We start from the raw sequence: 13,992 nt of genomic DNA on the forward strand, positions 1-13,992 counted from the left end.
ATAAATATACATAATTAAATGAATAAATTTACTGAAATATTTATTTTTATTTTTTAGTTATTTAAATATTTACTGAAGTAAATACATCCAAACTGAAAAAGAAGAATTATTGCTGTCTTATTTTCACAGCTGACATAAGATTCTATAGGTAGAAAATTTCAGAGAACCTATGTATGGACAAATACAACCAGTAAGTAAGGTTAGCAGGATCACAAGTATAAGATTCATATGAAAACTAGAAACAGATAATTTAAATGAAATGAAAAAAGCAATTCCAATCAGAAACCATCAAAAAGGGGGGAAAAAGTACTTCACAACATATTTACCAAAAAAGTGTAAGATTTCTACACTGAAAACTACAGAAAATTGCTGTTAAAAATTAAAGAAGATCCTAAATAAACCATTTCCTATTATTGCGTTGAAAACACAATGCTGTAAAGATGCAATTATATCACTTTTCTCTCAAACTTACCTATAAGTTGAACACAGTCTCCGTTAAAATCACAGACACTTTAAAAATATTTTTGGGAAACTGACAAGCCAGTCCTAAAATTTATGTGGCAATCAATAGGATCTACAGTAGCCAAAAACATTTTGAATAAGAAAAATGACATTAGAGAATTACATCCTCAGATCTCAAAGCATACAATAAAGCTCAGTAAACAAGACTATGTTGTATTGCAGATGATCAGGCATATAGAGCAACGGAATACAATTCAGAGTCCTAAAATAAACCTTTATATTTATGGTCAGTTGATTTTCAACAGTTGTGCCAATTCAGTTTAATTCCATCCAATTAAAAAAATTTTTAATTGGATTATTATATGGAAAAAATGATTTTTTTGAGTCTTACGTTACACTGTATCCAAAAATCAATCAGAGACCTAAACTATAAAAATGTAATATTTTTAGAAGAAATGAAGGTAAGCTGGATGTGGTGGCTCGTGCCTATAATCCCAGCACTTTGAGAGGCTGAGGCAGGCAGATCACTTGAGGTTAGAAGTGTAAGACCAGCCTGGCCAACATGATAAAACCCTGTCTCTACTAAAAATACAGTAATTAACCAGGGTGGTGGCAAGCTCCTGTAATCCCAGCTACTTGGGGAGGCTGAGGCAGGAGAATCTCTTGAACCCAGGAGATAGACGTTGCAGTAAGCCAAGATCATGCCACTGCACTCCAGTCTGAGTGACAAGAGCAAGACTCTGTCTCAAGTTTTAAAAAAAGAAATTAAGGGATATAATCTTGGTGACTTTAAGTTAGAAAAAGAGTTCTTAGATACGGCATCAAAAGCATGATTCATAGGATAAACCTTAATAAATTGTACTTTATCAATATTAAATCTTTGTCTTTCAAAAGTCACAATTGTGATAAGATGGAAGCCAGTCTTTTTGTCATCTTATCTGAAAAGTGACATCCCAATACTTTTGTTCATATTCTGTTTCTTAGCAGTGAGTCACTAGTGCCAGCCACTCAAGCTAATATTGCCCAGGTCATGAATGTAGAAGTGGGGTCTATAAGGAGCCACTTTAGAAGCTGCCTATCTCAGCAGTCTTCCAAATATCAACAGCCTTGATGTTTACTTGATATACTTTTATGCTTAGCTAACTATTGATCATAGAAAGTGTGAAGTTTGAGGTAGTCATTTTGAAGTCCCCTGTGTTTTTCTTGATGCCATTTCTTCTGTTTCCCACTTAGAAATAACCATTATTCCAAATTTAGTTTGTGTTAATCCCTTGCTTTGCCTTACAGTTTTATCATGTTGTATTCTTACTTAGTTTTACATTTTCTGAACTTTATATGAAATGGCTTGCTTGCTTTCATTCATCTTCATGTTCCAGACATTTATACATGTTATTGAAGAAAGTATAATTCCATTGCGTATGACTGTGCCACGTACTAATCAGTGTGGATATTTAGTTTTTTTGCTGTTAAAATTGTGCAGTGAACATTCTTATACAAGTTTTCTGTTGTATATGTGCAGAGTACATACATAGGAGTAGAACTGATAGGTCATAAGTTATATGCATCTTCAGCATTGTAAATAATGACAAGTTATTTTGCTGTTTGTACTAATGTAATTCTCATTAGATGTATATAAGCCTTCTAGTTGCTCTATATTGTAAATTTTGATATTGCCATATATTTTTAGTTTTTGCTAGTTTGGTGAGTGTGAAATGAAAATTCACTAGTCTGTGTTTAATTTATTTGGAAATGAAGTTGTATGTTTTAAAAAAATTTGTTGGCTTTTTCAGTTTTCTGCTTAAAGTAACTTTCAGTTGGGTTGTGTTCTTATTAAGAAAATTTTTAAAGATAATTCGAGTAGTACATACCATGATTTTAAATATTGTGTCGTTTCTTCACTAGAATTAAGTCCCATGAGAGGCTTTTGTGTTTTTATTTAGCTGTATACATCTCCCTAGAATGATGGCTGAAACATACTTGGTAGGTATTTGTTAAATGAATACATTTTATAAGGGCCCTTTTCTGTATCTATGAAGAAACAGAAGTATCTATAAGACGACCATATAAAGCTTTTTTTGTTTTGGTTTACTCTTTCAAGTGGTATATAATGTACCATGTGGCTAGATTATACTGAAAGTAATTTTGCATTCCTAGCTTATACCCAAAATTGGCCATCTTGGTGGGTTTTTTTGTTGTTGTTTGTTTTTAAATGTGTTGTTGGATTTGATTTGCTGCCCTCTCAATTGAGAGTCTTTTAAAAAATCAATTTGCAGGTGAGACTGGTCTGTAATTTTTTTTTTTTTTTTTCTTTTTATTCTTGTCAGGTGTGAGTATTAAAACTGCTAGCTTTGTAAAATGAGTTGAAAAGTCTGTCCTTATTTTAGAGAATGCTGGGGACCAGTGAGCACTTATGTTTCTCTTTCTCCCATAATCTATATACTTGTTACTGGTAACTAAGAAATAGAAGTGAGCATGGAAGTTTACATACTCTTCCTAATTCAATAATGATTAGTTCATTTATTAGTGATTTTGAGTGGTTTGTTACTCACAGAACATTTGCTTCTTACCTTGCATACTGGTTTATAATTCTCAATAGCCATCTGTGAGTACTTCTACCGTAGAATGAAATAATGGTTCCTTTGATTTAGAAGGTATGATTTCTTTTGGGCCACTTTGATCTTATTCCAGTGAATAGTTACCATATCAGATGCAGTGATTGACCCTATTAAGGGAAGTAGGGTTACTGCTATACAGTTAATGCAAGGAGAAGTATACCTTGAACTCATGGGATGCTGTAACATCTTATGATATTACCATGTTCAGTGGCAAAAGTTAGTTGAGATCTATTGTACTTACCCTTAACAGACAAGACGACCAAGGGCTTGGGATAGCTCAGGAATAAATGTTTGAGTTTGCCTATTTCTAGTACCAAATTCTATTTTAGGAATTACATGTGGCTGCTATTAGCAGTTCAGAAGTACCTGGTTTAAATAGCCATGAAGTATTTCAGTCTCACTTAAAATAAGTATGGAGATAGGCTTGTACAAGGCTGGTATGGCAGTGCCATAACATCATGAGAGTACTAAGTTCTTTCAGCTTCTCTGATCTCCATCTTTAGGACATGATTTCCATTTTAAGGCCACTACAGATTTTTAAATGGTGCTAGAGTTTAAGCCGTCATGTATTAGTTTCAAGTAGGCTATAGTGGAAGGGGGAAGGTCAGCTGGAATGCCAGCTGAAAGGAAATGGTTATAGATATGCAACTATCAGTCTTGACTCACAATTTTTTCAGCTGGGTAAATAATTTTAGAAGGCTTTTAGAGTTCCCAGAATATGTTTATACTTCTAAAACAAAAAACTTTGTAGTGGCTATTCTGTCACAATATTTACTAAGTTTTTGTTTGTCGTCATGTTTTGTTGTAAATGTTAGCTGTTTTCATTTGTAGTTGGGAAGGATACTTTAAAAGTTTTTTTTAACAATTTACAAGTCTATACAAGTTAATTTTCATGTGAGTTACACTTTAATGATACATGGCTTTTAAAAGGTAGATTGTTGCTTTGTACATGTTTAAAAATCTTAGGAATTATTATGTATTCTTTGGTACAGTTTTTGTCCATGACCTTTTAAGAATGGCTCTCTATTCACTTGTTTTTGCTGGTTCTTGATAAGTTGTTTTAAAAAACTAACTTGTTTCATCAGTTGAATTTCTGTGAACATGAGGCTTAAAATTTTTTTCTTAATGTGTTCTTTGATGTTAGTGGGTCTACTAAACCAAAAATCTGTTTATCTTTTATTTGCTAGTAGCAATCTTCTAACAAAATCGTTTACAAGTAAAAGCATATTTTATAGAGATGTTAGGATATGAAAGAGTCATAACTGTTAAGAGTCAAGAATAATTTGCCTTTGAAAATGGCTATGAGTTTGATGTAGAACTTTCAAAAAAGCAATTTTTCCTGTTTCATGATAGTGGAGGCAGCAATATTTTTTTCCCCATTACAGATATATAAACTCAACTTGACATTAGAGCTGATCATATGGCAAATGTTGTACAATATAAATGTTAATTTAATTCTCTCTTTACAGTTCAACATTTATGGGCTGAAAGAGATCTTCATAAAGACACTGAGAAAGAACAATCAGATTATTAGAAGATAGCTTAGATGGTTGTATCAGGGAAAGAAATATTTAGAGCAATTTTAAACTTATTTTGAATCATAGACTACTAGAGGGATATAGTCTCTTGAGAATTGCATCTGTTCTCCACTTCATTTCTTCAAATGTTGATTGCCAAAAGCTTTTTTACTCTTACCAGCAACATGAGAATTTTGGTTGCCATACATCTTTTATAGTCAGTAGCTGCCCCATTTTTTTGACTTCTCAGATTAGTTTTGCCAATTCCAGCACTTCCTTATGTTCACTCATAGAAAGGCACTCTTGTGCCTGGGCTTGTTTTATTCAGCACAAGGTCTATGAGATTCATCTGTGTCTCATGTTTCTTTTTTTATTGCTATGTGATCGTCTTTTATGTGAATATGTCATTCAGTTTGCTTATCCATCTGCTTGTTAATGATCATTTGGATCATTTCCAGTTTTTGATCACTATGTAATGTTTCTGTGAACATCATTTTTGTGAAAGAGTTAATTCAGCAGACCTAATATTGCTGAATGCTTGAATGTTTTCAGGGAGGTCCTGCTTGTGTGGCTTACCTTTGACTCACTCCTAGGAATTTAGGACTTGCGTATTCCCCATGTTAGTATTTGAAAGGTGATTTTGTACAGTTGGGTATGGAACCATGCTGTACCAACTTGTTTAGATTGTGCAAAACATGAGTTTTGGTGAATTCTTGCTTTCCTTTTTGGAGTCCGTAGTTTTGGTAATCAAAGCTGGTCATTTAGGCAAATGTGCTTGTATTGCAAGTCTCCGATAAATGCCCTGGACTCTGCAAATCAAGCAAGCTTCTCTGGGCAAAAGCCCTTTTGCGTAAGTTGTTGAACTTTATTGCTAGAGTAAGAAAATTGTTGGCTCACATGTTAGGTATATTTTTAACTTGATAAGAAACTACTGAACAGTTTTTTACAGTGTTGTACCTGATTCCCACAAGTAAAGTATGATAACGTTAGTTGTTCTGCATTCTTGTCAATACTTGGTATTGCCAGTTTAATTTTAGTCATTTAGATTTACCTTGCATTTTCCTGATGACTTATGGTGATGAGCGTCTTTTAAAATGTGCTTATTGGCCATTGTGTATATTTTCTTTTTTTATTAAGATGGAGTCTCACTCTGTCACCCAGGCTGGAGTGCAGTGGCACAGTCTCGGCTCACTGCAACCTCTGCCTCCCGGGTTCAAGCGATTCTCCTGCCTCAGCCTCCTGAGTAGCTGAGATTACAGGTGCCCGCTACCATGCCTGGCTAATTTTGTATTTTTTAATAGAGATGGGGTCTCGCCATGTTGGCCATGTTGGCCTCAGGCTCCTGAACTCAGGTGATATGCCAGCCTCGGCCTCCCAAAGTGCTGAGATTACAGGTGTGAGCCACTGCACCTGGCCATTGTATATTTTGCTAATGTGAAGTATCAAAGTCTTTGCCCTTTTTTTTAAAAAAGGATTGTCTTTTTATTGAGTTACAGGAATTTGTCTTATACTTTGCTACACTAATTAAATATAATGGTAACTTAAATTTTCAAAAGATTGTTCATCACACAAGATTAGGAGAACAAGAAATGCGTATACAAATAGTCATCAGGCTGTTTTGCTATCTAAAGGCCAAGCCCACCTAGTAACAGACACAAGTGGCATACTCAGGCTGAAGCTAAACCTTAATCCACCTATCAGTTTATCAAAGATTTTGGTGTGAGGCTGCAAGCCTACTCAAATCTATTGTGCTAATTCAGTTTTTTTTTCTATTTTACACAAATTACTTGATTATTTTAATTGTAATATTGGCATGGTATTTAGGGTGATTTACAAATGGCATTTTGTATTTAAGTTTTTAAAGCTTTGGAATACTTGTTACGGTTTTTGTTTTTTTGTTTTTGTTTTCACTTTAAGTTTTGGGATACATGTGCAGAACGTGCAGGTTTGTTGCATAGGTAGACATGTACCATGGTGGTTTGCTGCATCTATCAACTTATCATCTAGGTTTTAAACCCTGCATGCATTAGGTATTTGTCCTAATGCTCTCCATCCTCTTGCACCCCCGCCCCCAACAAGCCCCGCTGTGTGATGTTCTCCTTCCTGTGTCTATGTGTTCTCATTGTTCAAATTCTACTTATGAGTGAGAACATTTGATGTTTGGTTTTCTGTTGCTGTGTCAGTTTACTGAGAATGATGGCTTCCAGCTTCATCCATGTCCCTGCAAAGGACATGAACTTACTCTTTTTAATGGCTGGATAGTATTCCATGGTATATATGTGCCACATTTTCTTTTTCCAGTCTGTCATTGATGAGCATTTAGGTTGGTTCCAAGTCTTTGCTATTGTAAATAGTGCTGCAGTAAACATATGCGTGCATGATCTTTATAGTAGAATTATTTCTGATCCTTTGGGTATATACCCAATAATGGGATTACTGGGTCAAATGGCATTTCTGGTTCTATATCCCTGAGGAATCACCACACTGTCTTCACAATGGTTGATGTGTAATTTACACTCCTAACAACAGTGTAAAAGTGTTCCTGTTTGTTCACAGTCTCGCCAGCATCTGTCGTTTCCTGACTTTTTAATAATCATCATTCTAACTGGCATGAGATGGTATCTCATTGTGGTTTTGATTTGCGTTTCTTTAATGACCAGTGATAATGAGCTTTTTTTCATATGTTTGTTAGCCACATAAACATCTTCTTTGGAGAAGTGTCTGTTCATATCTTTCACCCACTTTTTGATGAGGTTGTTTGTTTATATCTTGTAAATTCGTTTAAGTTCCTCGTAAATAAATGTTTATTTCTGTTGGTTCTTAGTTTTGCAATAGAAATGTTAAAACTTACTACTACTCTTTAGTTTGTAGCACATACACCAATATTCATTGCCCTAAAAGATTTGTCACTATTAGTTGCTCATAATATTAAAAACCTGCATGTCTGTAGTGCCAAATTCATTATGTTGACAGTAATTTTGTGATTGCTTCATATAAATTAACTCTGCCCCTCTGTCGATTATTTAGGGTCCTGTTTGATTTGAGTTTCTTTGACCTATATTGCATGTAGTAGGGTTATATCATAAATATCTTCCAGATAAATGAGATAGTACTAGCAAATGTCAAGAAAACTCTTTAACTCTAAAATCATTTCTTCCAAGACAATTAATTAGTAATTTAGATTTTTATTATATATTACTAACATGCATTTTTTCCATTTTTTAAAACATCTTAACCATTCTAAGTGTACTATTCAGTGGTATTACATATATTCAAAATATGCAGCCATTGCTGCCACCCATTTTCTTAACACTTTCCATCTTGTAAAATTGAAACTATACCTGTTAAACAGTAACTCTCTCTTCTGCCCTTCCCCTCTCCTGATGACCACTGTCCTACTTTCTGACTTTATGATTTTGACTACTCTGAGTACCTCATATAAGTGGAGTCATACAGTATTTGTCTTTTTGTAATTGGCTTATTTCACTTAGCATGGTGTCCTTCTAATTATGCTAAGTTCACATGTGTTGTAGCATATATCATTTCCTTCCTTTTTAAGAATCAATAATATTCTGTTTTGTGTATACCACATTTTGCTTCTCTGTCCATCCATCAGTGGGCACTTGGGTGGCTTTCATGTTTTAGTTATTGTGAACAATGCAGTTGTGAACATAGGTGTACAAATAACTCTTGGGGACCCTGTTTTCAACTCTTTTGTGCGTATACCCAGAAGTGGAATTACTGGATTATATGTAATGCCATTTTTAATTATTTTAGGAAACATCATACCATTTTCCACAGCTGCTATACCATTTTACATTCTTATTAGCAGCACACAGGGTTCCAGTTTCTCTACATCCTTGCCAACACTTGTCATTATTACTGTTTTTTGTTAGTAGCCATCCTGATGGGTCTGGGGGTGGTAACAGTTGCTTTTTTTTATAAAGGAATACAATGATTATAATTCTGTAATTGCTTTATGCAATTATACTTGTACTACTATTTTTCATGAATGTATGTAAAAGCAAATGAATGTGAATATGCAGATTTTAAAAACAGGTTTCTTAGGCTTAAGTCTCAAAATGTTTATTCTGTTTTTATAGTTAAAGGTACTATACCTTTGCTTAACTTAAGCTCTATGTTGAATTTAAATAAACATGTTGACTGACTACTGGTTAAAAGTATTTCAAATTAATGTTTTTTTAAAGCAGATAAATAGTAGTTCATATCAGTTGATGTTGAATCTAATCTAAGAATTGAAAACAGGGTCATGAAGAGTTATTTGTCCTTCTGTGTTCATAGCTGCATTATTCACAAATTCTAAAATGTGGAAGCAACCCCAGCGTCCATTGGTGGGAAAATAGAGAATCTAATTTTACTGTTTTACTATCCTTTTTACCTTTTCTCTATTTTGATTTGGGTAAGATAGGTTATATAATATTGCATATTTTTAAAACTTAAGGTGAGAAAATTATTTATATCAAAAAGACAGTATCATTTATAGCTGTTTCTTTAACTTGCCAGAATAGCAAATGTTGTGTAAGTGTACTCAAATTCAAATTGGAATGAAGGCAAAAGTTAAAGTTCATTTAAATGAGATGGTTGATAGGAAGTTCTTAGTATTGTAGTTAATACATAGTAAGAGCTCATATGTTAGCTGCCACAATTGTTCTTGACCCAGTTGTTGCTATTGTTAGAAGTTTCCCCAAAGTTAACTTGAATTATGGTTTTAGAGTACTGTTGATTTCTTGGGACATAGGACAGAGAAGACTATTTGGGCATCATATACTGTGTATAGAGAATTATGAGAACAAGGAATCAGATAGGGGAGTGAACTTGGTAAGTGAATATATATACATATGTACACACACACACACATACACACGCACACAGAGAGATAACTGTGATTAAGTATATATGTATTTAGTAAAACTCAGCTTATTATTTATTTCCACAGCTTTGTATTCTGTAATATTGTTCTGTGTGTTCTTCTGGATTCCTTTTGTCTACTTCTATTATGAAGAAAAGGATGATGATGATACTAGCAAATGTACTGTAAGTATCTTTATTTTAGAGGTCTCAGTTTAGAAAAAAAAAATATTATTTTCTGCTTTTTCAGAGAATGACATGACCGAATTTTTTTCCAGAGGAGCGTTGTTTAATAGAAATATAATGTTAGCTACATTAAAATGAAAAGAAACAGTTGAAATTAATTTTAATTATACATTGAATTTTACATAATATATTCCAAATATTATCATTTCAAATATAGCCAAACATACTATTAATCAAATATTAAATTTCTTTTCTTCACACTAAGTCTTTGAAATTTGGGTTGTATTTTACATTTATTCAAGCTAGCCACATTTCAGGTGCTTTCTAACCACATGTGGCTTGTGACTATTGCTTTAGACAAAGCAATTCTAGATCAGGCATACAGAATTTTTTCTGTAGAAGACCAGGTAGTAAATAATTTAGGATTTGTGGGCTATATGGTCTCTGTTTCAGCTACTCAAGTTTACCATTATAATGTTAAAAGTATCCAGAGACAATGAACATTTTATGATCCATTTAAACAGAAGATGAATCAGATGTGGTACACAGAATGTAGTTTGCTGGCCCCTGTTCAGAGGCATAAAGAAAGAACATTTGTAGGTTGTTGTTACTAATCCAGGATAAGAGTGACTTTTTAAAAACCTGACAAATACAGCAAACATACATGTTCAAAACTGCAGACTAATATCACTTAAGTATTGGTATAAACATCTTAACTAAAATAATAGTAAATATAATTCAAGAGCATCTTACAAATATATTAATATTATATAACCGAGTTGGGCCTCTCAATTGCATGGATGACTGAAAATCAGGAAATCTATTGAAATATAGTAATTAATAGGTCAAAAAAAAAATGTATATTAAAAGGTATTTGTCAAAGTTGAACACGTTTTATTTTAGGGGAACAGTTGAAAAATAAGACTAATGTCTTATCTTTTTGAGTTACAGGATTTTGTTTTATACCTTGTTTTCATTTGTGTTTAAATACAGAAGTAAATGTATTCAATCAAAAGCCAGCATCATGCTTAATCATACTTAAAACCTGAAGAGCCTTTGCATTAAGATTAGGAGCAAGTAAATTAACAATATTTTAAATGACTCTTAAGAGTGATAATCAATGCAGTATTAGAGGAAAAAAAGTTAGACATTTAAATATTTATAAAGAGAGTCAAAATTGTTATTTGCAGATACTCTGTAGTTGGAAAAACCAAGGTGTATAAAGTAAGGTAGCTAGTTACACATTTAATAAAATCTCCATGAGATTTATGTGGTCTCTTTCACTTCTTCCAAAGTGCACATTCTTCTACCCTTTGGTTGATCTTAGGATCTTCTTTACCTTTTCTTTAGTTCTTTTCCTAAAGAATATCTTACGCCCTTTGTGAACAAGAACGTACTATGTGAAACATCTATTCAAATTTTAAAAGATGATTTTTAGAGGCGTCATTAGTCTGAGAGGACAAATGTTATTTCTGACTGATTTAAATGAGATTACTATTAACTTTTTTATTCGCATTCAGAATGTCCAACTTTGCCTTTTTTGTTTTTCTTAGCCTTTGGAGTGAGTACATTATGGGCACCAAGCAAAGCATAGGTTTTAAATTCCCAAGTTCCTGATTTTAAGTACTTATTTAATCACTTGTGACCTATGTGCCTTAGGACAGATTATTAACTTCTCTGGACTTCAGCTTCCTTAAGTCTAAAGTAGACATGAGAACAACCTATCTTAGAATTGTTATGAGCATGAAATGAGTTAACGTATGTGAAGTTCTTAGAACAGTGCCTGGCATGATAAACACTATATATGTGTAAAATATATGTTAATGTATGTAAGTATATATGCACATATGTTTATGTGTGCATATATACTTATATATATGTATATGTGAGTATGCATATATACAAATATACTTTATATATATATACTCATATATATACACTGAAACACAAACATATGTGTATATTGTGTTTATTGTTATAAACTTTTGATGAATTGGGTTGGGGTGTTGTAGATTCTGATTGCTGTTTGGGGGAATCTTTTATTACATATTCTGATAATTTTACTGAAGATGCCTGCTGGAAAATTAACTATGCTTTAGGTGGATTGGTTTTTACAAGGCCCTAACTATTGAAAAGATTTTCAAAATCTCATATTTTTTCAAGATACTTAAGATGTAGTATACCCGTTTTCTTTAAATTTTAAGGTTGTTTTTCAACAAGTGAAACTTTACACTGTTGACTACAAGTGTGTATCTGATGTGAAGGAACTGTTAAACTATTGCAAGAATATTTTATATTTCAAAAGGCTTGCTAAATGGTATACTTTTTTTCTTCTTGGTGTCTAGCAAATTAAAACGGCACTCAAGTATACTTTGGGATTTGCTGTGATTTGTGCACTGCTTCTTTTAGTTGGGTAAGTCTTGATTTTTTTTTTTTTTTACCATGACATGGAAATACAAGTATATGAAAAATAATAATAAAAGGATCATTCAGAAAAATTTAGGGAAAAAAATGTAAAAAAAGAACAGTTCACTTTCTGTATCTCCAAGGAACAGTAGCCACAGTTTAACAGTTTTGTCTGTGTTGTTTCATCTAGACATTTTTATGTGCTTGAATGCATGCAGAGTACACCTCACTTCTTGCATGCACCCTACATGTTTTTATTTTATACAAATGTGATTATATTTTATATAATCCTTGGTAATCTACTTGTTAACATATTGTGGGCGTCTCTTCAGGATAGTAAGTGTAGATCCATAAATTTTGACTACATTGCATTTCCTTCTAAGGATGCAAAAATATATTTAACTGATCTTCTAGTGATGACTGCCTAGACATTTATGATGTTTCCCCATTTTTATAAATAGCGCTTGGATAAAAATCCTTGTCTGTGCGTCTTTCAGATTTGACCCTATCAGTCTTCAAATCTTTGTCAACAGATTTCTTTTCTTAATTTTTCTTGTTTTTTAAAGTAATATCAATAACATTTTAACATATTTGTTAGAACATCTAACATTTATACTTGTTACTGGACGACATTTATCTGTGTTATAAATAGGTTATTAGTCTCTCATATTTTATGTTAGGAAATATATTAGGTGTTAATAAGTTTTTTAAAGTTTCTTTTATAATTTAGTTTCACAATTTCTAATAAATAACTTTCCATAAATAAAAAAAAATACTTATTACATGTAACTTGTAATTGGAATAAAATTGTTGAGTAACTTTTTGTAGTTCTGGGAGTTCTTAGAATGCGCATGTTTTATAATCAAGTCATACTTCCAATTCTTTTTACCTGCCTTGATGTGTCATGAAAAGGAGTACTTTTTGTAAACATATTTTTTAGTGGGTTTTCTATTTTTTTTAGCTACCAAGTATATTTTTAAAGTGTTTTTCTTTTGGCTTTTTTAGAAAGCCACATCTACTTATGTTAATTTCCCTTGTTAACAATGAGGTCCCTTGTCTGTAAGCATGAATTATCTAGAGCAGGAATAGGCAAACTTTTCTTAAAGCATAGATAGTAAGTATTTTAGATTTACAGCCTATATGGTCTCTGTGGCTCTCTTATAGCTCAGAAGTAATCGTAGACAATAAATAAACAAAGAACACAACTGTGTTCTAGGAAAACTTTATTTCTAAACACAGGCAGCCGGTAGTTTGCCAACTCCTAATTTATATCATGAGTGAGAATCATCAATAAAACTACAAATCTTTCAACAGCCAGAATAAAAGAATAGTGAATTAAAGACTATTAGTGTTTCAGTCATCCAGGACAGTGTTCTTCTCATTACCATATGTAAATATTTGAATGAGGTGTGCATTCAGGTTAAGTGATTGACAAAAGGTCTTGAAATATTTTTGAAGGTGGCATATTCAGAGTTTCTTTTAAGTGATGTGCTTTTGCTAATAGAACTACATTATTTTATGGCAAAGCTGTGATCTAGATTTAACTAATTCATGTAGCTCATATGTTTTTGGAACACTTATGTTTTAGATACTATGCTAGATCTTGGGGGTGATGGTGGAGGATCATGGTCTCTGTCCTTTAGGTTTACATTGTGGAGGCATGCAGATACAGACCTTGAATTACAGTATTTAAGTGCTCTGGTAGGAGATACATACCAGATGTTGATGGTGGAGGAGCAGATTCTTACTCTGCCTTGCAGAATCAGGACATCTAAAAGGAAGTAATATTTCAGTTGAGATTTGAAGGAATGGGAATCGGTTAGCTGACTTGACAAATAAAAAAGATGAATAACATGTATTAGTCTGCTTTGGCTGCCATAACAAAGTGTCATAGACTGGATGGCTTAAATAACAGTCATTTATTTTATCATGGTTCT

The 13,992-nt window shown here is 32.8% G+C and overlaps 1 protein-coding gene across 5 annotated transcripts in view; it reads left to right on the forward strand.

Annotated features, from left to right (window-relative positions):
• LMBRD1 (LMBR1 domain containing 1) overlaps window positions 1-13,992 on the forward strand; it is a 122,304-nt gene that overhangs the window by 34,863 nt on the left and 73,449 nt on the right. For 4 of the 5 annotated variants that reach the window (XM_017549433.2, XM_017549432.1, XM_037746043.1 and 1 more), the window contains 2 exons: window positions 9,552-9,649; window positions 11,995-12,062. In XM_017549433.2, coding sequence (XP_017404922.1) covers window positions 9,552-9,649; window positions 11,995-12,062 — 166 coding nt within the window. Of the gene's footprint in view, window positions 1-6,510; window positions 6,553-9,551; window positions 9,650-11,994; window positions 12,063-13,992 lie in introns of all 5 variants that reach the window. The other variant, XM_037746042.1, reaches the window with a different exon arrangement.

Source organism: Cebus imitator, unplaced genomic scaffold (assembly GCF_001604975.1).
Source record: "Cebus imitator isolate Cc_AM_T3 unplaced genomic scaffold, Cebus_imitator-1.0 Scaffold218, whole genome shotgun sequence".
NCBI lineage: Eukaryota > Metazoa > Chordata > Mammalia > Primates > Cebidae > Cebus > Cebus imitator.